Below are 27541 nucleotides of genomic sequence, written 5' to 3' on the forward strand. Positions count from 1 at the left end.
ACATATTTCTATAAGGATAACTTGCAGTCCTGATCTTCCTGTTTAAAATAAACCAAATCAGCATTAGAATTCATCATACCATCTTCACTTTCCTAATTTACGAAAAGTCGGGCAAAATAGATTTGTTTCTCATCTGGTCGTATCACATAACAGTAGACAAGTTCCTACCTGGTTAGCAGGATCCAAACAGTCGTAGGTATGGTCTGTGAACACTTTGTACAGCTCCAGGAATTCATCATACATCTGCGCCACCTGCTGGCTTAAGGACTTACCCCGAATCCCTCCAAACTCAACTTTTTCTAGTTTAAATATATCTTGCGCTGTCACCAAGAAATCCTTTAAAAAAAAGCAAAGGACAAAGGCAGTTGAAATTGCCACTTCAGTTTTGCAGTTAGTTGTGAAGGCTCAATATTAGAGCTGATTTATAATCATCACCTTGGTAAATGTCTCCAATGCACATATATAAAGAGAAAAAACCTTGCCAATTAAGAGAGCAGTGAACACGTTTGTGTTTAGTTTATTAAAACTGTGAGCTTTTAACAAAGATAAGGCTCTTCCTGAATAAGCTACCCTGTCACCTTTGTCCCATATAATTTTGATCTGTTCATTGCAGGTACAATGTCCCTGGTAACCTGAATGAAGGGTCCATGATCCATGCTGCATCAGAAGGCTAAAAGAAATGAGAGATAAAACATTTGTGATTTCACAGAAGATATGAAATATAAAGAAAACAGGGGGGACAGAGGTCTAAGACATCAGAAATTAATCTTGAGTCTTCTTCTTCTTGCGTATGGTGTGCACAGCCTAAGGTTGTAGACACCAAAACACAACATCTATTTGTTTGTGCACATCGGGTTGATTGCATTAGTCGCAACAGGGTGGACCAAGTGAAGGTCGCAGTTTCCAACCCCAATCTCGAGTGACGAAGACTTGGGCGGGGCACACCCCCTGGATGAATTAAGTGCAACGCCGCACATTTGGAGCAAGGGAATCCAAACACGTTGCTTCAAGCAAGTGTTTCTGTTCAGGTTTACAGATCAAAATAAATTAACATCGACTTTACTGATACAAGATGAAAGTAAGCTTGTACTTCTGTTCTGAAAAGATATTGCCCGTGAGAACAAGTTCCCAAGTTATCTGAAGGATTCCAGAACTTGATAATTCCTTGATATATCCAATTATTAAGGATAAAGTTGCTAAAGCTGCTTTTTTAATAAATGAAGTGCAACTGCAGGCTCCTGGACTTTATATCATTGCCCAAGGACATTCATGGAATTATAGACTAACAAGGGTACAGAGAGTACATTTATCCCGTCATGCTTACGCAGATCTTTGGAACTGTTTTGTATTTTTGCTCTTTACTTACTTACTCTTTCTTCAAAACCGTGTACTTAAGTTTAAGTTTTTCACCAATTAGATTTTAGATCTTACCGTTGGACCTGCTATTATCAGCTTATTAAGAACTGTGCTCCTATTCACAACAATTCTATGTGCAAAAGAATGGTTTCTCATCTTAGATCTCAGAATAGGCAGCAGAAGAGTTGGGCTGAGATAGGAGGATTCATTGGAGAGAGGAGAGATTGTAGATCATTGGGGCTTGGTGCATGAGATCAGGAACCCAGCAGTCGTGAGGAGGGTGGATGGGAAGACTGCATCGGGTAAGTTAGTACAACAATGGGGAATAAGCAAAACAAGTGGACTGGATCCAGCAGAAAAATTAAAATGCATTTACCCTCACCAACAGTTTCACTTTTCTTCAGCCTATAACTTTACCCAAGCCCAGGCAATCAATCTTTTTTTTTAAAGATTAGGAGCAGCAAATGTCATTTTTATTTTTATTTTCAGAAGACAATGTTAATTCCTGTTTATATGAGAAGCACATCCTTTGTAGTCTACCCCATAATTATAAATGTGTCTCACGACACAAGCTCAAGTGCAACTCTATTATTCAACCGAAGGAGTAAATGGATCCCACCAATAATTGTAGAGTTATATCTCTTCATAATGCCACTACAAAAGAACACAACAGAACTTCAGTAGCATTTCCTAATAAAAAGTGACCTCAAAGATGGCTTCATCACAAATGGTCAAGCACTCAATGGAAAACAGTGTTGATGCTGCAGGTGCCATCTAGGAGTTGGAATCATCCATATAATAAACATTAATCTTCTGGATTTTAACTTAATTACTTTCAAGAATTATAGGAACATTTACCAGAGCTCTCGCGATAACAAATAAATAACAAACCTACTTAGCTCTGCAGAAAGAATGGGCTGACGCCAATGACCCTCAGCTTCCTGTACTTTATCTTCCAAGTATTTCATTACCTCCAATCATTGACTACATTAAACAGTTCTACATCATTGTCATTCATTTGCTTGCACCGTGAACATTGTGAAATACATGTTAGTAGCTTCACTGCCGTTTCAGCATCCACACAGCACAACTTTAACCACAGACTCTTAAAGCTTACTAGAAAAATAAAAGTCTTCAATGCATTAATAAGATAAATGAGGGGAGAAAATAACAGTGGTTTTCTGCACAAGCTATCTGCATCGTTAACTAATGCCATTAACTCATATGCTCCGACAAGTTTGATTTAAAAATAATTACAAGAAACTCAATATCATTAACGTATTTTGCAAAGATGGTTCCTGAAAAGAAAACTAAGGATACGAGATTCATTATATGTTATTACCGAAAGTGATCATCTTACCTCAATCTGCTCAAGTCTCTTGAGGTGACAGTTCATTCGGGCAAAGATGAGCAACGAATTAAAGTCCCACTCTCGCACTGTCTCATCCTCCTTGTAATAGCTCCTCAAATTTTCACGCTTTTCTTCAAAAATTTGCTTGAAAAAACAGAGTATGCCGACGGCTTCCCGCACCTTGCTCAAGTTTTCGTCCACCTCACCCTTCAGGATGTCCTCCGGGTTGACATAAACACGTGCCTGCAACATGTGGGGACAGCAAAGATGCAATGAAGAAGCAGGAGGCGTTCTCAAGCACAATGTTGCCTGATGCAGACTTTCACATTGGATGAATGTGGAAACAGTCCAAGCATGCACAATGCTCGTTCTTCAGTGAGCTCAATTACTCATCCCAGCTGAGTTCAATGAAGGCTGAATCACCTTCTTCAACAAAAGGGAAGGACACAATTAAAGGGAGTGCTACAATCAGACTATACTGAGCTGCTGTTGTAGCATGGATAGGATGCTGCATGGGACCATGGCTCGAGGGCATACTGGCCTGACTTGAAGAACAACATAATAACATGGAAGAGGAAAGTAATTGTAAATTATTCAATATCTTTTGTCATAGAATCATACCACACGGGAACAGGCACTTCAGTCTAACTTGACCAAGACGCCCCATTTCCGCTTGTCCCATATGATGACATTTAGCTCATATCCCTTTACACCTTGTACAAATCTATTACAGTTCCTGCCTCAACTACTTTCTCTGGCAGCTCAACCCATAAACCTACCCCACTCTGTGAAAAAGTTGCTCCTCGGGTTCCTGTTAAATCTTCCCGGATCGAACAGGGCATAATCTGTCAGAATGGCAGATATTCCAGATCAACTCAATACTCTTAATTCACTCTTTTATTATCTATGCAACGCAGTATTAAAATACATTTTCCAATTCATCAGCTATGTTGAAAAGGAACATGTCAACTGGAGTTGCATGGAGTTGAAAGGTAGCATGGGGTCAGGGCCCAAATATGTTAAATACATTGTAGGGATCAGGGCCACAGTGAGGGGAAAGTGAGAGCGAACACTGGAGACCCAGCAAGTGGAAAGGCAGACGGGAACAGGGACTACATAAGCAAAGAGGGAACTTGGGCACTGCGGACTCCACTGAGTGAAAAGGGAGAAAGAGAATGTACGGCGGTGCAGCGGTAGAGTTGATGCCCTTCAGCACCAGAGACCCGGGTTCAATCCTGACTACGGGTGCTGTCTGAACCGAGTTTGTACGTTCTCCCTGTGACTGCATGGGTTTTCTCGGGGGCTCTGGTTTTCCTCCCACACGCCAATGACATACAGGTTCGTAGGTTAAATTGGCTTCGTGAAAAATTTATAAATTCCCTGGTATTTATGATAGAACTAGTGTGTGGGGCGATCGCTGGTCGGCGAGGACTCGGTGGGCCGAAGGGCCTGTTTCCGCGCTGTATCTCTAAACTAAACTAAGAATGTGGGTTCCAGTGAATGGACAGGGAGCTTGGGAACTGGGTGTCCAATCAGTCACCCCACTTGAGTCAGATACCAAACCATCTAGATTTCCAAATAGTCACGTAATATTTTATTGGCGTTTTGCTGTTGTTACAGTGTCTGTAACCACTGCTGTTGACGGTACCTGCTGAATAAGAAGGTTGCAGGTCTCCTGCAACAGGACAATGATACGAGCCGGGGTGTTGTAGTACTTAGATCTGGCCCAGACCAGGCACACCAGGTGCATGAAGCAGCTCAGCATTGGCTTCAGCTCATTGAAGTCCGCATTCTCAATATCCTCAAAATGGCACTGGAGTGGCTTCAAATGCAAAGTAACATCCCTTGCTTCAGTCAGAGCTGGCAGGAGACAGTGATAAACACAAATTAGATGATGTTAAACCTCTCATGCAGACGCGGATGTATTGCAGTGAAAATGTAGCAATTTCTTTTGAACTGTTCAGTCTTATCCAGCTGACCAGTATTCCAGTATTTGGGAAATCAACTCATGACCTGCAGTGAATTCACCCTTCCAACTGATGTGGAGATTTATTATTTGCTTATATATGCACACACCTGGCAAATTCCAACACTTACTTTGTATGTAGATAAACAAGAGAAAAGTATGCAGGTGAAAATAGCAATATAACTCCATTAAAGTATTGGGACATCATTTTAATATAGATAATGCTGCAACTGTACAGTCTTACATTGCGCTCTATCTACTGATAAATCATTTGTACATCCCCTAGACATTGTATTGGTGGAATATCCAGAGGAAGGGAAGAGAAAGAGCAATGCACATATCAATGGTACATCCAATCAAACTTGCTACTTATAGCTTCTCTGGAGAGAAGGAATGGGTGACGTTTGGGTTGAGGTCCTACTTCAGACTTCTTCAGAGGCTGAAGAAGCGTCTCGACCCGAAACGTCACCCATTCCTTCTCTCCGGGGATGCTGCCTGTCCCACTGAGTTACTCCAGCATTTTGTGTCTATCTATGGTGCATCTTCAGTTCCTTCCTACACATTGCTATTTGTAGCTATGTTAATACTTTTGACCAGAACCCAGGTCCATTAAGTAATATCAATGCCCTTAAACAAAAAACAAAAAAATACCATGATTAGTAATAAATAAACACTTGAAACACTCAACAGTAATTGTGGAGAGAGGGGAAAAAAAGAGTTAATACTTCTGTGTGAGAGTTGAGCAGATGAGGAGTCATTAAATTGAAACATGAACTACATTTCTTTCTCCAGATATTGAGCCTTTCCATCATTCTGTATTAAACTCACTGAAATGGTTCTACAAAGTAATATCCACCCATCATATGATGCATATCTTGTCTCCATTAATGTGACCAGAAAAGTGAAACTGACTGCATAAAATAATGGCTGTACAATATTGGAAATTAAAGAACAATTCACAGAGCGCTGACTTAATTGGAAAGATTTTGATTTCCCGATTCATCTTACGAATTTGAGCTCCTACCTGCAACAACATCACTGAACATGGTTTTAAACACTGGGAAGTAGCTGCTCCCCATCACCTCCAGTAACTCCACCATCTTCCTCACTTTTCTTGACCTCAGCTGATCGTAAATGCATTTCAAGTTACTGCACCTAAGGCAGGTTGAAATCGTCAAAGAATTGTAATTAGTAAATACGTCAACACATTGACTAATACATCAACAATGCATCTGAATGACAGTACATTGAAGGCAATGCGAGAGGTTAAATAGTCTTAAAGAAACACAACTTCACTGCTCTCCAATTCAATGCAAGGGGTTTCAACAGCAGTAGCAATGTGCCTGAACGGCCTGTCCCACTTATGCGATTTTTTTCGGCGGCTTGCCGGCACCTGTCATAGTCGCAGCAGGTCACCAAAAATGTTCAACATGTTGAAAATCCAGCAGCGACCAGAAAAAGGTACGACTCTTTGAGCGACTACTCACGACCATACATGTCGCAGGATGATCATGAGTAGTCGCCCAAAGAGTCGTACCTTTTTCTGGTCACCACTGGATTTTCAACATGTTCTACCGATCTATTCCTCTCATGATTTTGTAGACCTCTATAAGATCCCCCCCTCATCCTCCTGCGCTCCATGGAATAGAGACCCTGCCTACTCAACCTCTCTCTGAACAAACTGGGTTCAATAATGACCAACCCCACTCACCCACTCCATGCCCTGAAGGTGATCAAGAGCAGCATCTTCAGTCAGAGGCTGATTGCACCAATGTGCAAAACTGAGAGACATAGGAAGTCCTGTTTACCAGCTGCTATAAGGTTATATAATGCGCATAAATAACTGCACTTTTTTTAAATTAATTGTATTTTAACTTGTATTTTAACTTGTATTTTAACTTGTTAAGTATGGAAGCCATTTGAGGAAATGTGTGGTGTTATGTCTGTCTTGAAGCTGTCGTGGCACTGTAATTTCCTGTAAAGGATTATTAAAGGTATAATCAATCAATCTATAGCTCACACCCTCTAGTCCCGGCAACATCCTCATAAATCTTTTCTGAACCCTTTCAAGCTTGGCAATATCTTTCCCATAACATGGTGCCCAGAACTGAACACAATATTCTAAATGCGGTCTCACCAACGTCTTATACAACTGCAGCATGACCTCCCAACTTCCATGCTCCATACTCTGACCGATGAAGGCCAAAATGCCAAAAGCCTTTTTGACCACCTTATCTACCTGCGACTCCACCTTCAAGGAACCATGCACCTGTAGTCCTAGATCCCCCTGCCTTAATGTGCGGGGATCGCTGGTCAGTGAGGACTCGGTGGGCCGAAGGGTCTGTTTCCGCGCTGTATCTCTAAATTAAACTAAACTAAACAAATGTCTGTCCAAATCCAGGTAGTTTTGAAGGAACGGTACCTGTTTTTCCAGAACTCCTGTTCCACATTTGGGTTGGGATTGTAGCCAGCCAGCAAAGGTTCAGAAGAGTCTCTCTTCAGCACATCATTGATCTGGTGGCTCCAGTCAATGATAACAGACTCCACTGCGTGTGCCACCCCTTTATCTAGGCTGCTACCACTGCAAGGAGATCAGAGAAATGCATTAAATACATCCATTGTCCCAAACACTGGGTTTTTTTAAGTGTTGCAAATTCTGTCATATTGTGGTTGAGATCCCCAGGAAATATTCCATTCCCATTGGAATTTTTGTACAGGCTTCCAAGCACCATGCTCCATCATCCGTGCCTGGAACAAACATGTAATTTTTAGGGCATCTTGAAAATGTGTCTGCTTCCCCACCCATGTTCCATCCACAAAGTCATACTGTGCCTAGCTAAAGGTGGCCATAAATACATGAATTATTCCCATCATCACTTCAGAAGCAGAAGTGATACATACACATTCTAATTGTGGCCATCACATCCCTTGGATTGTCCTGAACCTTGCAAATGGTGCCATAGAGTGTACACTCCATACCCTCAGTGGCTCCGATCAGAGTTGTAAATCTTTCCTAGAACCCACGGTGCTGGACTAACTCAGCGACTCGGGCAACATCTCTGGGGAACATGGATAGGCAACGTTTCGGACAGGATATTTCTGCAGTCGGATGAAGGGTCCCAACCCGAAATGCGGAGAAATGTCTTTAGTCAGAGGGTGATGAATCTGTGGAATGTGCCACAGAAGGCTGTGGATGCCAAGTCAGCGGATATTATTAAGGCAGAGATAGATAGATTCTTGATTAGTACGGGTGTCAGTGGTTATGGGGAGAATGCAGGAGAATGGCGTTGGGAGAGAGAGATAGATCAGCCATGATTGAATGGCGGAGGGGAATTACGCTTATCCAATTCAAAACATTACATAGACTATATTATTCAAAAACCAAATTAAATAAAATCTTTCCTAATGTTTCACCAATCTGTGATAAATGTCTGTGTCAAGAAGCTACCATAGCGCATTCTTTTGTTTTTTGTACAAAAATCCAAAAATTCTGGCATGGAATATTTGATATTTTTTCAAAATTAACTAAAATAAAACTGGTACCAAAACCAGAATGGATCATTTTTGGGATATCGGAAGGTATCCCTGAATTAAACGTGTATCAGAAGAATTTACTCAATTACGGGCTAATAATGGGAAAAAAGCTCATACTTAAATTCTGGAAAAATGCGCCCACACCAACAATAAAAATGTGGACATCAAATATGTTTGAAACATTACATCTGGAAGAGATGAGATTCCTCTTAGCAGGAAAAGCAAACCAATTCCAAAAGACGTGGTCTACGTTTATGGACCTATTACAAGCATGAGGTGCAATAGTAATTTTAAAAATAAATAAATAAATAAATGGTATCAGGACCTGGTAATGGGAGGTAAAACAACAAAAACAGACTTGGTTGGTAGTCTTTCTGCGGAGTTTAATGTTATAATAGAGCGATTGTCCTTACTTTCTTTTTCTTTCTTTTCTAGGGTCTACTTTCTTACTTTACTTCCTTCTCTAACTTCTTTTCTAAGGGGCTTTCTTTTCCCAACACTCTCTTGCACTTCACGACTCTTGCGCACCTTCTTTACTTTCCTTACTTCTATCTTTTTCTTAAAGCTTAAAAAAAAAAAAATGAAGCGGTACAAAAAATGTATTAAGATATATGTGTTGTGTGTTATTGTAATTTACCGTACTTCTAATAAAAATAAATTTAAAAAAAAAACACCTCTGGGGAACATGGATAGGCAACGTTTCGGACAGGATATTTCTGCAGTCGGATGAAGGGTCCCTACCCGAAATGCGGAGAAATGTCTTTAGTCAGAGGGTGATGAATCTGTGGAATGTGCCACAGAAGGCTGTGGATGCCAAGTCAGCGGATATTATTAAGGCAGAGATAGATAGATTCTTGATTAGTACGGGTGTCAGAGGTTATGGGGAGAATGCAGGAGAATGGCGTTGGGAGAGAGAGATAGATCAGCCATGATTGAATGGCGGAGGGGAATTGATGGGCCGAATGGCCTAATTCTACTCCTGTTCGTTATGACCTTATGACCTAAAAGCAAGTGGCCTTTTATTCAGAAAAACATTTGGATAGGTCCTTACTTTTTGCGCAAACCAATAGCAGCTCTCTCTGCTCCGACGGGCAAAGGCAGCATCGTCTTGCCCTGCACTTGCCCCACAACTACAAAGACACTGCTCTTTAGGCTGTGGGCGTGACGTACGACATCTTGCGACACAACCTGCGGCCAATACCCGTGATTCCTGCTGTTGGTCAAAACCGGCACCACCACCTGGAGAGAACAAGAAAGAGCGCTGGTTAATGTAGAGCTGAGCACATTAGACACTCTCCTATATGTTATTGAAGATTCACATACATTTGCTCTCTTCATACTTACAATAGAGTCATAGAGTCATACAGCATGGAAACAAGCCCTGGGGTGGGAGATTGCAACCTTCACGTGGTCCGCCCTGTTTCGACGAATGCAATCAACCCGGCGTGTACAATCAAATAAGATCAAAAAGAACAAGTTGTCCTACAACTTTAGGCTGTGCACGGCATACGCAAGAAGAAGAAGAAGAAGAAGAAGAAGAAGAAACAAACCCTATGGCCCAACTTTCCCACATCGACCCTAGTGAGGGCCCAGGGCCCTAGTGAGACCACACCTGTAGTATTGTGTGCAGTTTTGGTCTCCAAATTTGAGGAAGGACATTCTTGCCCTGCACCTATTGTCTATTGTCTATCGTCCCTGCCTCACCTGACAGCTTGTTCCACACACCCACCCACATTTGTGTGAAAAAGTTACCCCTCAGGTTCCTATTAGATCTTTCCCTCCTTACCCTAAACCCATGTCCTCTGATCGTTGATTTTGAAATTATGCACACCTCAGTTCCTGGCAGACTGCTGGTGCCTTGGTCACCAAGATTGATAGCTGCACGGGAAAACTCCAATGGATTTCTAGTCCCCCCAACAGTCTGTCTGGCTTTTCATCTTCCTTTTTGTTATTTTTAGTGTGTTTTAAAAGTTTTTGTTAATGTTCTCTTGTTTGTTTAATGGTGGGGGGTGAGGGAGGGGGAAACTTTTTTTTGTTCTATTACCTTGCCGGAGATACGCTTGTTTTCCGGATCGTATCTCCGGTCACTCCGCGGCCTAACATCATGGAGCTGGCGGCCTGGCTCGGAACTAACTTTGAGCCCCACCGTGGGGACGTGGACTTACTATCGGAGCCGACCCCTTGCCTAGGATGACAAATCATAACTTGTTTCTTGACTTGCTGCTTGAATTTTGCATTCAATGGGTTCTAATCAGGAACCGTTTTCAGCGATATGATTGCAGCCAAATATCTCACGGCAATTATCACATTGCTGTCAATGAAGCAGCCTTTTTCAAAGCATTTGCTAAGCAACAGGAAACAAAGGTAACAACTCATTTTATGATTATAAACACACTGTCATATAAACTGTCTCTAAGCAGCTCATTCTGTACACAATGAGTAATGGCACCTGATATACAGTATAACTCAATCCAATCTTCCAACACTAACCAACACTAGGAATATCCTAATACACAATTTACCAAGCAACAAGACACAAAAACAAACTGGCAGCTACCCAGTTCTTTTGAAGTTAGTCTGAAGAAAGGTTTCGGCCCGAAACGTTGCCTATTTCCTTCGCTCCATAGATGCTGCCGCACCCGCTGAGTTTCTCCAGCATTTTTGTCTACCCAGTTCTTTTATTGGTTTTAATATCTTCACATGGTAACATGATGAACAATTTTAAACCTGCTAATCCTGAAGCTTAAGGTGTTAAATTTTATCTCCATTGATTAATTTTGCAGATTTCTACCTTCGACCCAATGCTATCATGTTTTCTAACAGAACAGATGCATAACTTTAAGCCGCCCTCCAGTGTAGTTGCTTTTGTTTACAGGGTTGGATGTTATGTGTCACAAAAGCAATTCAACTGTGGTAACATCACAAAAGCAAGTCCCATCCGCTTTTACATTTTTCCTTTTAAGACTTGTTGGATATTTGGTCTACAGCTTAGTAGCTTAGTGAGCCCAGTATGAATTCTATTCATATCCCTGCTCACTCAGTCCCGTCTGGGACATCCCTTGTGTGTCTTATCAAGACCGCAATTAGCTCCATCACTTTAATGAACTTATACAGAAATGTCCTTTCTTAGATTCAAAGAACTAGATAAAGTGTTATGCTTTACGGTGGAGGCCATTATCTAAGTTGAAATGCAGAAGGTGAACAGATTTGCTCCACAGTTCTGTTGAAGGGTCATCAGTCTGAAACACTAACTCTTTCAGTTTCTACGATGCTGCCTGGCCCTGAGTGCTTCCAGCATTTTATTATTGAAAGATGGAAGAGACAAAACAGGCACAAAGCTGTCATTGCAAATCCTCATCTATATATGATAGAAATTGTTGCCAGTTTGCAGCTCAATTGATTTGATTTACTTGAATGAAGCGTTAAAGATCATGCCCTGGTTATCAAGGAGTCCTGGTTATATTTTGAAGGGACAAATGAGGAGCATGACCACAGCAAACCCCTGGTTATGTGAAGCCTGTTTCAATGCATTGTGCCTTAAACAGAAGATGAACTAACATACTGATGGATAACATGTTGAAATCCATTCCAATGGCTTTTTACAGAGTTGTATTTTACATACTTATAGAAACATAGAAACACAGAAAATGGGAGTAGGCTATTCGGCCCTTTGAGCTAGCACCGTCATTTAATATGATCATGGCTGATCATCCAAAATCAGTACTCTGTTCCTGCTTTTTCTCTATATCCCTTAATTCCATTAGCCTTAAGAGCTAAATCTAGCTCTCTCTTGAAAACATCCAATGAATTGGCCTCCACTGCCTTCTGTGGCAGAGAATTCCACAGATTCACTACTCTCTGGGTGAAAAAGTTTTTCTCATCTCAGTCCTAAATGGCCTACCCCTTATTCTTTAACTGTGACCCCTGGTTCTGGACTCCCCCAACAACGTGAACATTTTGCCTGCATCAAGCCTGTCCAATCCTTTAAGTATTGCATATGTTTCTATAAGATCCCCTCTCATCCTTCTAAATTCCAGTGACTACAAGCCCAGTCGACCCATTCTTTCATCACAGGTCAGTCCCGCCATCCCAGGAATTAAATTGGTGAACCTATGCTGCACTCCCTCAATAGCAAGAATGTCCTTCCTTAAATTAGGAGAACTAAACTGCACACAATACTCCAGCTGTAGTCTCACCAAGGAGATACAACTGCAGTAGGATCTCCTTGCTCCTATGCCCAAATCCTCTTGCTATGAAGGCCAACAAGCCAACATAATTTTAGGTCTGAAGAAGGGTCTCGACCTGAAACGTCACCCATTCCTTCTCTCCAGAGATGCTGCTTGTTGCACTGAGTTACTACAGCATTTTGTGTCTAACTTTGACATCGTTTTAGACATGACACAAATAATGCAATATTAAAGAATCCTGGAATAAGTAAATGCATAACATGCATGTAGTCGTGATATGTAACTAAAATGTCAAGAGTCCTATAGTGTGGTGCAGTAGCACCTGTGTCAAGTGTTCTCAATGATATTCTCAATCTTGTTCTCAATTATGTAAGAAATGAAATGAAATGGTTTGGCCTCTATAAAAGCATTTAATTAAAAATGAATAAATTTCGCCTTAATTCTCAATCAAGTTCTTGAGGAGATCACAGCGTGTCATTGGAGCCCTGCAAAAACATGCAAGAGATAAAGTATCTTAACAACAACTTTGAGAGTTTTTAAAACATTTTAGAGAAAAAGAGGCCCGAGGGTGAAATGGAAAAGAATGAGTTAACCAGACAACAATACAGTTAGCCTTGACTTAATATAGAGATATTTACAACACCCAAGTCACAACAGAATGAACAAACATAAAAAACTATGCAAGGTTACTGACTCAAAGGAAGTGTATCAAGGCTTGAGGAGTGAGTCATATTACTTTTTTGTGCATTGAACTTCAGAAGCTTAAATGCAAATATATACAGGGACTCCCTGGGTTACTGAACACCTGACTTACAGAAAGCTGACTACGCAATTATCTGGTACATTGTTAAAGCATTTTTCAAGATAGTAATATCTTGAATTATCTATTAATATTAATAATATGTTTAATGGTAGTTATTAATGAATGGATACAGTCCGGTGGCGCTGGTGCCAGCTGCCTCCACCTTCAGCCCGGTATCTTTTTGTTTTTTTGTTTTTTTTGTTATGTTGAAGTGTGTTTTTTATGTTTTTTTTAATGTTTTAATGTGGGGGAAGAGGGTACGGTAAGGGGGATACCGTCCTTCAGTCACTTCCTGGAGAGGACGCGACTATTATTCGAGTCGCGTCCTTGCCCCCCCCAGCGGCCTACCTACTGGATTGGCGCGGCCTTTCCTGCCTGGACCGACCAGAGCTCCAGCAGCGGCGGGTCAGCGCTGATACATCGCGGGGCTGGCGATGCCTTACCGGGTGATCGCCGTCTAGAGCCCGGAGTGCTGGGCCTGCGGCACCGACACCCTGGAGCTGTGGTTCGCGGAGCTCCCAACGCGGGCGGCGCTGACAAACATCGTGGGGTCCTGCGACTCTGCCCGGCTCGGCCTGCGGACTCGGGAGCTGCGGACTCCGGTGGGAGGCGGCTGATTGGGAGGTCCGGGCCGCTGAGGAGGATTTTCACCGTCGGGGTTCGGCGTCGGCGTTCCATCAGCCCGGCGAGAGGGCCTGAGCATCGGGCCGCCCGGGGTGGCGACTGCGGGTGCTCGGAAGGCCCCGACCACGGGTGAACATCTGGGAAGATCGGAGGGGAGGCTGGCTGAACTATGGTGCCTTCCTCACCAACTTTCTGTGTTTGTGCTTTTTTTTTAAATTCTATTTTATTTTTAATATGTTTTATTATTTATTATTTATTTATTTTTATGATACTGACTGTAAAGGGAAATTCATTTTGTTGTCTCTAATTGAGACAATGACAATAAATTTGAATACAATACAATACAATTATATATTACATTAGTTTAGTTAATGGTATTGTGGGGGGAGAATATTCAATGAAATTAGAGTTACAGCAAGTGTATGCAGTGTAATATGATATGGGTAACTCTAGCTCTAGTTCAACTCTAGCACTGCCTCAAAAAGGCTGGCAGTATCATCAAAGACCCACACCATCCTGGCCACACACTCATCTCCCTGCTGCCTTCAGGTAGAAGGTACAGGAGCCTGAAGACTGCAACGACCAGGTTCAGGAATAGCTACTTCCCCACAGCCATCAGGCTATTAAACCTGGCTCGGACAAAATTCTGAACATTAATAACCCATTATTTGTTATTTGCACTTTATCAGTTTATTTATTCATGTGTTTTGTAGTCAATGCCTATTATGTTCTGTTGTGCTGAAGCAAAGCAAGAATTTCATTGTCCTATCAGGACACATGACAATAAACTTGAACTTGAACTTGAGTTCTCCTGAGGTGACTGATGTGGCCAATGTGGGAACCATAGACATTTGCCACAAATGGAAAATGTGATTGGTGAGGGGAAAGGTTCAACTGTTGTTCATGCAGGACTGCAGGGTGATCCTGATATGTGTAAGAAAGAACTGCAGATGCTGGTAAAATCAAAGGTAGACACAAAACGCTGGAGTAACTCAGCAGGTGAGGCAGCATCTATGAAGAGAAGGAATGGGTGATGTTTCGGGTCGAGACCCTTCTTCAGACCGAAGAAGGGTCTCGACTCAAAACGTCGCCCATTCCTTCTCTCCATAGATGCTGCCTCGCCCGCTGGGTGACTCTGATAGATGGCCCCAAGGCTCTGAGTACCAGCCTGAATGCTTCTCCTCCTGATGGAGCGGTCATGAGCTAATGATTCCCAGGAGTTAGTGGGAATTTCTTCAAAGTTGCTTAAAACATATCCCCAAATCTTTTGTGGACAAAAATGCTAGAGAAACTCAGCGGATGAGGCAGCATCGATGGAACTCAGTTACCTGGCCAAATCTTCCCATAACACAACTTTGGAATGGAATATCTCTTTCTGGACTATGGGTGCAGGACACGCAAGTAATGTGACCTGTTCAATAACAGTAACTGAATGTAAGTATAGCCTCATTACTGGAGATGTTGGTAAGGCTTCAGATGTTAACATTCTTCCAGTGCTTTCAGATGCCTGCTGTACATAATCCAGCATCAGAAGCATTCGAGATGGCCAGGATCAATGCTGTCCAATTGACCATGTGCTGTGGTTCAGATATTCTTTTCCACAATTGGCCAAAGACGCATTGAAGATGGTGGTGAATTTTATCATCAATGTCAGCATTTGCAGAGACATGGCTTCCAAGATATGGGATATGGTTCTCATTTTCCAGGGTCTCACCATCTATCTTCTATATAGAAACATAGAAACATAGAAAATAGGTGCAGGAGTAGGCCATTCGGCCCTTCGAGCCTGCACCGCCATTCAATATGATCATGGCTGATCATCCAACTCAGTATCCTGTACCTGCCTTCTCTCCATAACCCCTGATCCCTTTAGCCACAAGGGCCACATCTATCTCCCTCTTAAATATAGCCAATGAACTGGCCTCAACCACCTTCTGTGGCAGAGAATTCCAGAGATTCACCACTCTCTGTGTGAAAAATGTTTTCCTCATCTTGGTTCTAAAAGATTTCCCCCTTATCCTTAAACTGTGACCCCTTGTTCTGGAATATTATTACTAAAACTCTCATCTTGACCAATTCCTGTCTGCGTTGTAATAAAATTTGCACAAAAACAATCCCCCATAGCGCTACGATTTTTCGCCACCTTACTCACCATTCTCCTCTGCTGCAAGTCAAATAAGTTTTGTTCCGATCGGTGAAATAGTACAAAAGTTATAAAGGTTTTGAAGGTTCCCCCTAAAAGAACACTTCTGTAACACATGAAGCCTGGGTTTGTTTCTCCCTATCCAAGCAGAGGCTAAATGTTACAAACTTTACTGCTGAAATTAGTCAACTAGGGAGGGAGAAGGAATTGAACCCACAATATTCACCAGGTAACCTTGGGGATGATTGTAAATGTCTTTCTTTCCTGGCTTTTCAGTCTGAAGAAGGGTCTTGACCTGAAACGTCACCCATACCTTCTCTCCAGAGCTGCGTCTCCCGCTGAGTTATTCCCGCCTTTTGTGTCTATTTTCACTAGGAACACTGTGTAAGGATTAACAATCCTGATGGGGTGACCGATCTGCGAGTACGAGTTCCACTGCAGAAGGTATCATAGGCAAGTTTAAACCTGCCTTCAACACTTCTGCTTTAAAAGCAGAACCACTGCATAGTGAATAAATGAACACTAAATTATTCATCACATCTGACCCAAGAGCTGAAAAGGTCATAAATAAACATAGATTCTTGCGCTGGTTATTGTGCTACATTTATCAGATGCAATGGATATAAATACAAGGTGACACCTTTTTATTTGGTCCTTAACTCTGGCTGCAATGAACTTTGATTTAAAGCCTTCCGTTAAATATATTACAAGTTTAGGTCAAAGTCTGAGCGAAGTTAGAGTACAGCGTAACAGAAGCACAACATATGCACGGTCATACCACACTCGTCTCTATATTACCAATCCAATGGAGGGTGGGGGGGAATTATTGAATGACATTCCCAGAACACTGGAATAATATCCAAATGTGAATAAAAGCAGAATTTAACAACTTGATTACAAAAAAGACTACTTCAAATTCTGGTAACGAATAAAACAATATAATGCTCCAAATGGCATACATGTTAATTAAAAACTAAATCTGAGCTATTATGCCATATTAAACCAGTAATACTGTGCAGAATAACACCTTCCAGGTGATTTTAAATCACTTTTATTTCAGTAAATGTTATTAATTTTACTATGAATCAAGGGATTTGCATATTTGTAATTCTATTCCCAGCTACATAGTATTTAACTGAATTAAAATTAGCATTATGAATCATGAGGTCATTAACATCTGACCTTGAGTGAAGACATATCAAGACACAGTATCGGACACCAATGTTACATCAATTATTTAGATTTTAAATTAATCAGATGGCAGTCAGTGTATTTAATGTACTGCAATGTGGATCTGAAGCTATCTCAACATGAAGTTGTACCTGTGAGACTTTGACCAAATTCTTTTGATCCGTACTTACGTAATTTACCGAAATAAAATCTGCATGCAGATTGAGCTTATATATATTACTGCAAACATTTAGAAGTAGATTTAAATTCCAGGCAGCAGAGATGAGTTGAAAGAAAATAATCAAATAGACAAAATTGGAAAATAGAAGAGCAGGCCACTCAGCCCATCAAGCCTGTTCCACCAGTAAACAGGGGCAAGACAGATCTCTAAAGGGCCTGTCCCACTTTCACGACCTAATTCACAACCTCTGCCGAGTTTGCCCTTGACTCATACTTGCAGCATGGTTGTCACGAGGTCGTAGGAGGTCGTAGGTAGGTCGTAGGTAGATCATAGGTAGGTCGTGATGCTAGTCATAGGTACTCGTGGCATCAAGTAGGTCGGGCCATTTTTCTAGCCTGATGAAAAATGTCCACGAGTAAAAAAGGTTGTGAATTAGGTCCTGAAAGTGGGACAGGCCCTTTAATGCGAGTCAAAAATACTGCAGATGCTGGAAATCTGAAATGAAATAGAAAATGCATAAAACACTAAACAGGTCAGGTCACATTTGCAGTAAGATTCTCCACACTGGCCCACAACACTGGTTCCCCACAGAGCTATGTGCAGTCTCCAGCACTATTTACTGTACATTCATGTCTGTGTAACTAAGAACAACCAGAACTCAGTCTTCATTTTCGCAGATAATACCACTATTGGCAGTCAAACCAACAGCAATGATGAGAAGAAGTACAGGAAAGAGACTTTGAACTTTGTCTCATGGTATCATGACAACTGGGCCCTTCATGTCAGCAAGATGACATTGTTGTTTTTTGATCTATAGAAGCGAGAGGGTGAACACAACTTTGTCAATGGAACTGCAGTAGAGATTGTCAGGTTCTCAGGCGTCCATATCACCACCAACCTTGGTGTCTGAAGAAGGGTCTTGACCAAACGTCACAAATTCCTTCTCTCCAGAGATGTAGCCTGTCCCGCTGAGTTACTCCAGCATTTGGTGTCTATTTACACCAACAATCCAATCTGATCCATTCATACTGACGCAGTGATGAAGAAAACACATCAATGTATTTACTTTCTTCCACATCTGGGAAGATTTGGCATGTCCATGATGCATTACAGAATGTATTCTGATGGGATGCATCTTTGCCTGGTGTGGCAACTGCACTGCCCTTGTCCACCTGAACTTGTAGATCCGCCCCGGGCCACTGAGCTTGAACCGGCCTGTTCGCGGAGCTCGGATTCGGCCACGGGACTTACCATCACCCGGCGGGGGACCCAACATCAAAAGCCTGGATCGCCTCAACGCAGAGGGAGAACAAGGAAGGAAGAGACAAGGACTTTAAGACTTTTGCCTTCCATCACAGTGAGGAGGTGCCTGGCAGACTCACCGTGGTGGATGTTAAACTGTGTTCATTGTGTGTTCTGTTATTTTATTCTCTGTCATGACTGCAAGGTACATCATTTCATTCAAACTAAAAGTTGGAATGCCAATAAAGGATGCTTTGCTTTATTCTGCCAAACCTGTTGAGTGTTTCCAGCATTTTGTGTTTCTATGATGTGATTGATCATTTCAATCCAGTGACCTTTTACTCACTCAATTATCAATATCAGGCAAAAGGTATAGAAGTATGAAAATGCACACCTCCAGATTTTCGGGGACAGTTTCTTCCCAGCTGTTATCAAGCAACTGATTCATCTTACCACAACCAGAGAGCAGTGCTGAAATATAATCTACCTCTTTGATGACCCTTGGACTATCCTTGATCAGACTTTGCTGGCCTTACTTTGCACTAAACGTTATTCCCTTATCATGTATCCGTAAATGGCTCGATTGTAATCATGTATTGCCCTATCACTGAGTGGTTAGCTTTGTTATGGTACACATAATACACATCCTAGTGAAGCCTGGAACTATATAAAGGGCAAACAGGAAGCAGAACTGTTCAAAAGGGAACTGCAGATGCTGGAATATCGAAGGTACACAAAATTGCTGGGGAAACTCAGCGGGTGCAGCAGCATCTATGGAGCGAAGGAAATAGGCGACGTTTCGGCCCGAAACGTCGCCTATTTCCTTCGCTCCATAGATGCTGCTGCACCCGCTGAGTTTCCCTAGCAATTTTGTGTACCTAGGAAGCAGAACTGGCCTGGTTTCAAGGAAACGCAGTCCTGAAACACAAGCAGGTGAGTTTCAATGGGAAGGCACACAAAATTCTGGAGAAACTCAGCGGGTGCAGCAGCATCTATGGAGCGAAGGAGATAGGCAACGTTTCCGGCCGAAACCCTTCTTCAGATGGAATTCAAAGGGATGCAGGCACTGCACCCCAGTGAATGAAAGGAAGTACAGGAGTGAGTTTAGAATCAAAATGGGAATGGGAATGGGAACTCCATGTGTCAGCACTAAGTGACCCAGATGCTGGATCATCGAGATTACCAAATAGTTGAATAGCAGATTGTTGGGGGTATTTAATGAAAAAGTTCACAGACTGCACTTCCAAGCCTTTTGGGGGAGACAATCCCAAAGACTCACAACCCGCAGAAAAAATAATGTCTCATCAGCTCTGCCTCCAATAGGTCATAAGTAATAGGAGCAGAATTAGGCCATTCGGTCCATCAAGTCTACTCTGCCATTCAATCATGCCTGATCTATCTCTCACTCCTAACTCCATTCACCTGCCGCTTCCCCATAACCCCTGACACCTGTACTAATCAGGAATCTGGGAAATAGGATGTTTTGGACAGTGAGGGGTCCCAAGTTGTAGATTGTCCCACAGAGGAGATGGTCTCCAGCCTTACCTCGTCCACCAGGGCTGAGAACTGCTCCAGGGGACAGTAAGCCAGGTCGCCGAACACCAGGTTGTTCTTCATGGAGTCGGCGCTGAGCTTCTCCCGGCGGCGCTTGGCGAAGAAGACGGCTTTGTTCTTGCCGAGGCTGGGGAAGTGTAGCGAGGGCAGGAGCAAGCCGGCGGCGCTGAGCGACACCACTAGTAGCGGCCGCTCTCCGCTGTCCAGGAACTCCTGGATACACAGGCGATGCTCCTCGGTGCCAGTACACATGTGCCAGCGCTCAGCCTTCAGCTTCATGGTCTTCAGCACGTAGTCCTGCAGGAAATCCCAGCGCCTGTCCGAGATATTCTCCCCCATGGTCCTGGTCCACCTCCACTGCCCGGGGCGTTTGTAGCTGCGGCCGAACTCTCCCCGTCTGGGAGCCCGAGTGCAGGGAGAGGTGATCGGCGTGTCGTGCCCATAGTAACCGGCTTGTTTGCGGTTTGTGTTCACACGTGGAGATTGAGTGAGAGAGAGGGAGGGGGGAGGGAGAACATGGTTGGAAACTGCAGCGAACTACAGCTACAGCTCCTCAATGCAAACTACGTCCCCCCTCCACCCCTCCACACTGGTCCCATTAAGGGATAGACAGAGTTGACGTGGAAAAGCTTTTCCCACTGAGAGTAGGGAAGATTCAAACAAGGGGACATGACTTGAGAATTAAGGGACTGAAGTTTAGGGGTAACATGAGGGGGAACTTCTTTACTCAGAGAGTGGTAGCGGTGTGGAATGAGCTTCCAGTGAAGGTGGTGGAGGCAGGTTCGTTTTTATCATTTAAAAATAAATTGGATAGTTATATGGATGGGAAAGGAATGGAGGGTTATGGTCTGAGCGCAGGTATATGGGACTAGGGGAGATTATGTGTTCAGCACGGACTAGAAGGGTCGAGATGGCCTGTTTCCGTGCTGTAATTGTTATATGGTTATTATATGGTTAACAAGTCAACTACAATACCCCCCTCGCCTGCTGCTAACTGCAAACCTCCACTGTAGGTAATTGAATTGAATTGAATTTGAATTGATTTTATTAGGGACAGTGCATATTAATAAACATTTGCATGTAATATGCAAGATTGTAGCCAGTAGCTAATTTCCATCTTTAGTCCCAACACAAGGGAAACACATCCCAAACAAGGTAAAAACAAAAGACAAAAACAAAAACAAAACAAACAATAAAGTAAAAAAGTAGCAATAAAAGAGTACCATATGACAATTTTAAGGTAGATTATATATACATAGATACATAGAAAATAGGTGCAGGAGTAGGCCATTCGGCCCTTCGAGCCTGCACCGCCATTCAATATGATCATGGCTGATCATCCAACTCAGTATCCCGTACCTGCCTTCTCTCCATACCCCCTGATCCCTTTAGCCACAAGGGCCACATCTAACTCCCTCTTAAATATAGCCAATGAACTGGCCTCAACTACCCTCTGTGGCAGAGAGTTCCAGAGATTTCTCTGATTGCAATTTCATAGACTGCAGTGGACTACAATCCCCCAGTGTAAACAATCCCCCCTCTTCCCCAACATGGTCCTCCACAATCCCCCCTCTTCCCCAACATGGTCCTCCACTGATCCATCAACTGCAGCCAATTACAATACCCCCCCAATACAGACACAACTCCCCTCCCCACCGCCCCGTCGACTGTATCCCCCAGTGTAGACAACTACCCATCATCACTGGCCCATCAACTGCAACCAACTACAACCCCCTAGTACAAACGACTCTACTCCCACCTCCCGTCCATCGAGGGGATCGATCGCAGTCGCCGCCTCAAAAAGGCTGGCAGCATCATCAAGGACCCACACCATCCTGGCCACTCACTCATCTCCCCACTACCTTCATGTAGAAGGTACAGGAGCCTGAAGACTGCAACGACCAGGTTCAGGCACAGCTACTTCCCCACAGCCATCAGGCTATTAAACTCGGCTCGGATTAAACTCTGAACATTAATAGCCAATAATCTGTTTATTTGCACTTTATCAGTTTAATTATTCATGTGTGTATATATTTATGCAATGGTATTTGGACACACTGATCTGTTCAGTATTCGTGCCTACTATGTTCTGGTGTGCTAAAGCAAAGCAAGAATTTCATTGTCCTATCAGGGACACATGACAATAAAACTCTCTTGAACCCTTGTCCTCCATCACCCCATCAATTGCTGACACACACACACACGCACGCACGCACGCACACACGCACACACGCACACACGCACACACGCACACACTCCAACCCCCTAGGATTCATAATGCCCAGGTCACGGATCAGAAATAGATAGACTCTTGATTAGTACGGGTGTCAGAGGTTACAGGGAGAAGGCAGGAGAATGGGGTTAGGAGGGAGAGATAGATCAGCCATGATTGAATGGTGGAGTAGATTTGATGGGTCAAAAGGCCTAATTCTACTCCTGTTCCCTCTGACCTTATGACAGCCCAATCCCTCATTCCTCCACTTTCCCAGGAATTGAAACTAATTTTCTTGCCTCGATTTTCCAGCATCTGCTTCTGAAACATGCATTCATTCTTCTTAGTTTACCCCTACCAGCAAGGTCCCTTGTTCCCTTGTCTCATGTGTCTAATTTACCCTAAGTATGAGCATCTTAATCACTGCAAGTTCCACATTCTAACAACTCTCAGGCTAAGGATTTACTGTTTGGATTCGCAGCTGGATGTGTATTATTTGCAACCTTATATACACATCTTTGGTGCTTTTCCCGTATGAAAACCATTTCTCTACAATTATTCAATTGTATCCTGACAATCTCTAACAGGTCACCTCTGGTAATGTCTGAAGAGGGTTTAGACCCAAAATGTCACCTATTCCTTTTCTCCAGAGATGCTGTCTGACCCGTTGAGTTGCTCCAGCATCTTGTGTCTGTCTTCACCTCTAGTCATAACCTTTTATTAAGAATTTCAATGCAATGCTTCAAATTATTCAGTAGAACTTTAGTTCCGGCATTCTTTAATTCCTTTATAATATGTACATCAGAATTGTCCCAGAAATACAAGATAACCAAGCCTCCATTTGCATTTAATATTACTGTTTGTGCTTCTCAATTTTATAACAAGAGGAGTCGAGTATAGGAGCATTTAGAATGGAGACGAGGAAACACTTTTTCTCACAGAGAGTTGTGAGTCTGTGGAATTCTCTGCTTCAGAGGGAGGTGGAGGCCGGTTCTCTGGATACTTTCAAGAGAGAGCTAGATAGGGCTCTTAAAGATAGCGGAGTCAGGGGATGTGGGGAGAAGGCAGGAACGGGGTACTGATTGGGGATGATCAGCCATGATCATATTGAATGGTGGTGCTGGCTCGAAGGGCTGAATGGCCTACTCCTGCACCTATTGTCTATTGTCTATGGTATCCAATTGGTAATAAATAAAGGCAGCACCTTATACAGTATTTGCTTTATGACCTTGTTAATCCGAACACTATTCTGAATAACAAATACATTTGCACGCCTCCTTGCTCCTCTACCACCTTTGGAAACGTATTTTAGGACATTGCCTCCTTCAATTGTTCTCTGCCCCATCAATTGTTTAATGTAACTAACAACACTCAAAAAGCAATTGAAGTGCCGTTAATGCCAAGTTAAAGATACTGCACATAGAAATGTCAATGTGTTTCAATCAATGACCCAATTACAAATTAAAACAAATGCCCTTATACATTGATCATTTTTTATTACTACAAGTTAGAGAATGGAGGAGGAGGGGGGGGTGAATTGGGAGATTTTGGGGATGGGTGTGGAGAAGTCCGTTTTATTATGAGATCACAATGTCCCCACAGGCCTTAACACTGAGCACTCAGGAGGTACAGTGCGCTCTGCGTAGGATCAATCCACGCAAGGCTGCAGGCCCGGATGGAGTCCAGGGAAGAGTATTAAAGGACTGTGCTGGACAGCTGGCGGAGGTATTCACGAGAATCTTCAATCTATCTCTATCTCTGGCAACGGTCTCCAAGTGCCTGAAAACAGCCACTATAGTGCCGGTGCCGAAAAAGTCCAAAATCACCAACCTCAACGACTACCGGCCGGTTGCCCTGACTCCAATCCCTATGAAGTGCTTCGAAAGGCTGGTCCTCTCCCATATTAAATCCAGCATCCCTGCCTCACTGGACTCCCATCAATTTGCATACAGGGCAAATAGATCGACAGAGGATGCCATCTCTCTGGCCCTTCACACTGTCCTGACTCACCTGGACAGACAGGGCACGTGTGTGAGGATGCTCTTCATTGACTATAGCTCTGCATTCAATACGGTCATCCCCACCAAGCTCACCACCAAACTCCACCAGCTAGGCCTCAGCTCACCGATATGCGCTTGCATCCTGAGCTTTCTCACGGAGCGACCGCAGGCAGTGAGACTGGGTCCGCACCTGTCCTCCACCATCACCCTGAGCACCGGCACACCACAGGGTTGTGTACTAAGCCCCATGCTCTACTCCCTCTTCACTCACGACTGTGTCCCTGCATTCGACACCAACACCATCGTGAAGTTTGCAGACGACACAACAGTGATTGGGCTGATCACCAACGGTGATGAAACAAACTACAGAGCGGAGGTGCAGAACCTGGCGGACTGGTGCGCCAATAACAACTTGGCACTAAACACCTCCAAGACCAAGGAGCTGATTATTGACTTCAGGAGGTCCCATTCTGGAGAATACGCCCCAATCTCCATTTACGGGGAAAGTGTGGAGAGAGTGTCCAGCTTTAAGTTTCTGGGCACTCACTTTTCAGAAGACCTCAGATGGTCCACGAACACCGCCGCGCTGGTCAAGAAGGCACAGCAACGACTGTTCTTCCTGAGGACATTAAAAAAGACTGGTCTGCCCCAATAGCTGCTGACAACGTTCTACCGCTGCACCACAGAGAGCATACTAACGTATGGCATCTCTGTGTGGTATCTCAGTTGCACGGAGGCGGAGAGGAGAGCTCTTCAGCGCGTCGTCAACAGAGCGCAGCGGATCATCGGGACAGAGCTACCAGCCTTGGAGGGCATGTACCACACGCGGTGCCTCAGGAAGGCCCTCAGCATCCATAAGGACTCATCACACCCCTGCCACTGTCTGTTTCAACTACTTCCCTCCGGCAGACGTTACAAGGCCTTCTACCCCCGAACCTCCAGACTCAGGAACAGTTTTATCCCAAGAGCTATAGCGGCTCTGAACCGGCCCTAATGAGTGCCCCCCCACCCACCCCCTTTGGACAGTCTCCCTCAGATGGTCACGTCAATCAATTCAGCTTGCTTATTTATGTATTGTGTTTATTTACCTTTCTTGTACATCAGTGGAGCTGCACACTAAATCTCGTTGCACTGACGTGCAATGACAATAAAAGATATTATTATTATTATTATTATTATTATTATTATTATTATTATTATTATTATTATTATTATTATTATTATTATTATTATTATTATTATTATTATTATTATTCACTGCTTTAGTGCTGGAATGATTTGGCAACATATTAAGATTAAGATTGAAAAGTGAAATATTTATTAAAAACAAATTTTTTGTAAATCCATGGCCCAATTTTTGTGGTCACAGTGAAGCCGTGCCCTCTAAATTCCGACTTTATTATGTCACCAGAATTTCCTAAACCTCGCTGCCTGCAACCTCTGTGTGGCACCTAAGCTGCAACAGGCTTTTCCAAGCAGAATTCAATTCAAGCCCCTTTCACAAAACTGACGTTCGTAACCATTCAAAAATTATTACAAATACAAAAGAAAACTCAAAAGACTTAAGGAAAATCTAAAACACTTACAGAAATTTAAATTAACTCAAAAGATACTAATACTAATTAATCTCTCATTCTACTGCAGCATAAACAGTAATGCCCCTGTCCCACTTAGGAAACCACTTAGGGTCTTACCTTCCACTACCTGCAACCTCCGGCAACCACCTGCAACCTCCAGCAACCACCTTCAACTAGCATCGCAACCGGCTTCGACTAAAAAATTACCGATTTTTAAAACGGCAACCTATTTTTAGTCGCGGCCGGTTTTTAATTTTTTTAAATAATCGCCGGAACATAGAAGAAGCGGAAACCACTTTCGACCATTAGGGAGACTGATAAAAACCTCCGGGAACCTCCGGGAACCGCACAGAAACCTTGGGTGGGGCGCAAAGTCTCCAAAGGTTTCCGTTCAGGTTCCCTAAGTGGAACAGGGGCCATGATTAATATCCTCTCAAGGAACTTGAGAGGGAAGATGCAGAGCTCAGGCTTTGCCTGAAGTGCATTCAACCAGGGGTTCTGGAGTCAACATATTGCAACTGGCCAGTCTGAAAAATATGAGTTTATTCACCCAGAGATATAAACTCCTTGAAATGCACTGTACAAACGGGCCATGGAGGCACAGTCATCACATATATTCAAACAGATCAATAAGTTCGAAGCCCTTAAGACAATTAATGGATACCAGGTCATTACAAGGAAGTGCCAATGACATAAAATATAGTAAGATCTTTTACACAATGAAGCAGCGATGAACAGCCAAATGACCTAATCCCGTGTCTATTTCTTACATTCATGGTTAGCAGAAAAAAGAATATCTCTTCATTACAGAATTTTATTTTCAGTTACATGCTATTCAATACTAAAGTGATAAAGTTAAGCTTGGAGCCTTTTTATTTATGAAACTAACTGAAAAAGATAAATTACATTTTACAAGGAGGTACTGGTTATATTAAGATAGTAAATCACAAGCATCTCTTTGTATTCGTTAAATTATGATGACACTTGCATTGATATCTTAACCATTACTAGAAATACAACCTTTTAAATACGTCTTGACCTTATATGTGAGTGGAGTAATTTTGCTGAAACAGAAATGCTAACAATATCAGTTTTGTTAATTAAAACTCCATGTACATTTCATTTGTGTCTGTGGCATTATTGTAAACAGCAATGCAACAATAGATTGTTTAAAAAAATCAATACACTTGATAACGTCAACAAGCACCCACCAGTACTCTTAATAGCAGGAATAAATATAACATTACTGAAGTTCCAATGGTCACTAATGTTAATCAAAGCAGGACTGTCTTAACTATGTTATTTTCTTATGTCAAACATAGAGCAGAAGAATTCAATTCAAGCACCTTTCACAAGGGGTTCCCCTCTCCCATCATAGATGAGGCCCTCACTCGTGTCTCCTCGATATCCCGCAGGTCCACCCTTGCTCCCCTCCCTGAGTCGCAACAGAGACAGTCCCCCTAGTCCTCACCTTTCACCCTATCAGCCGTCGCATACAGCACATAATCCTCCGACATTTTCGCCACCTCCTAACGGAATCCCAACACTAGTCACCTTCCCATCTCCACCCCTTCCACCTGCCAGTGAGACCATTCCCTCCACAACTCCTTGGTTAACTCATCGCTTCCCACCTAAATCACCC

General features: G+C 42.9%; 1 protein-coding gene across 2 annotated transcripts in view; it reads right to left on the bottom strand.

The window, feature by feature from the left end:
* Positions 1 to 20449, bottom strand: part of dnah9 (dynein axonemal heavy chain 9) — a 325024-nt gene extending 304575 nt beyond the window's left edge. For both annotated transcript variants that reach the window (XM_033044073.1, XM_033044072.1), the window contains exons 1-7: positions 20102 to 20449; positions 9259 to 9446; positions 7096 to 7254; positions 5698 to 5828; positions 4356 to 4567; positions 2717 to 2950; positions 169 to 336 (exon numbers count right to left, since the gene is read on the bottom strand). In XM_033044073.1, the coding sequence (XP_032899964.1) occupies positions 169 to 336; positions 2717 to 2950; positions 4356 to 4567; positions 5698 to 5828; positions 7096 to 7254; positions 9259 to 9446; positions 20102 to 20449 (1440 nt within the window). The remainder of the gene's footprint in view (positions 1 to 168; positions 337 to 2716; positions 2951 to 4355; positions 4568 to 5697; positions 5829 to 7095; positions 7255 to 9258; positions 9447 to 20101) is intronic.
* Positions 20450 to 27541: the final 7092 nt, after the last annotated feature.

This window comes from Amblyraja radiata, chromosome 26 (genome assembly GCF_010909765.2).
Source record: "Amblyraja radiata isolate CabotCenter1 chromosome 26, sAmbRad1.1.pri, whole genome shotgun sequence".
Classification (NCBI taxonomy): Eukaryota; Metazoa; Chordata; class Chondrichthyes; order Rajiformes; family Rajidae; genus Amblyraja; species Amblyraja radiata.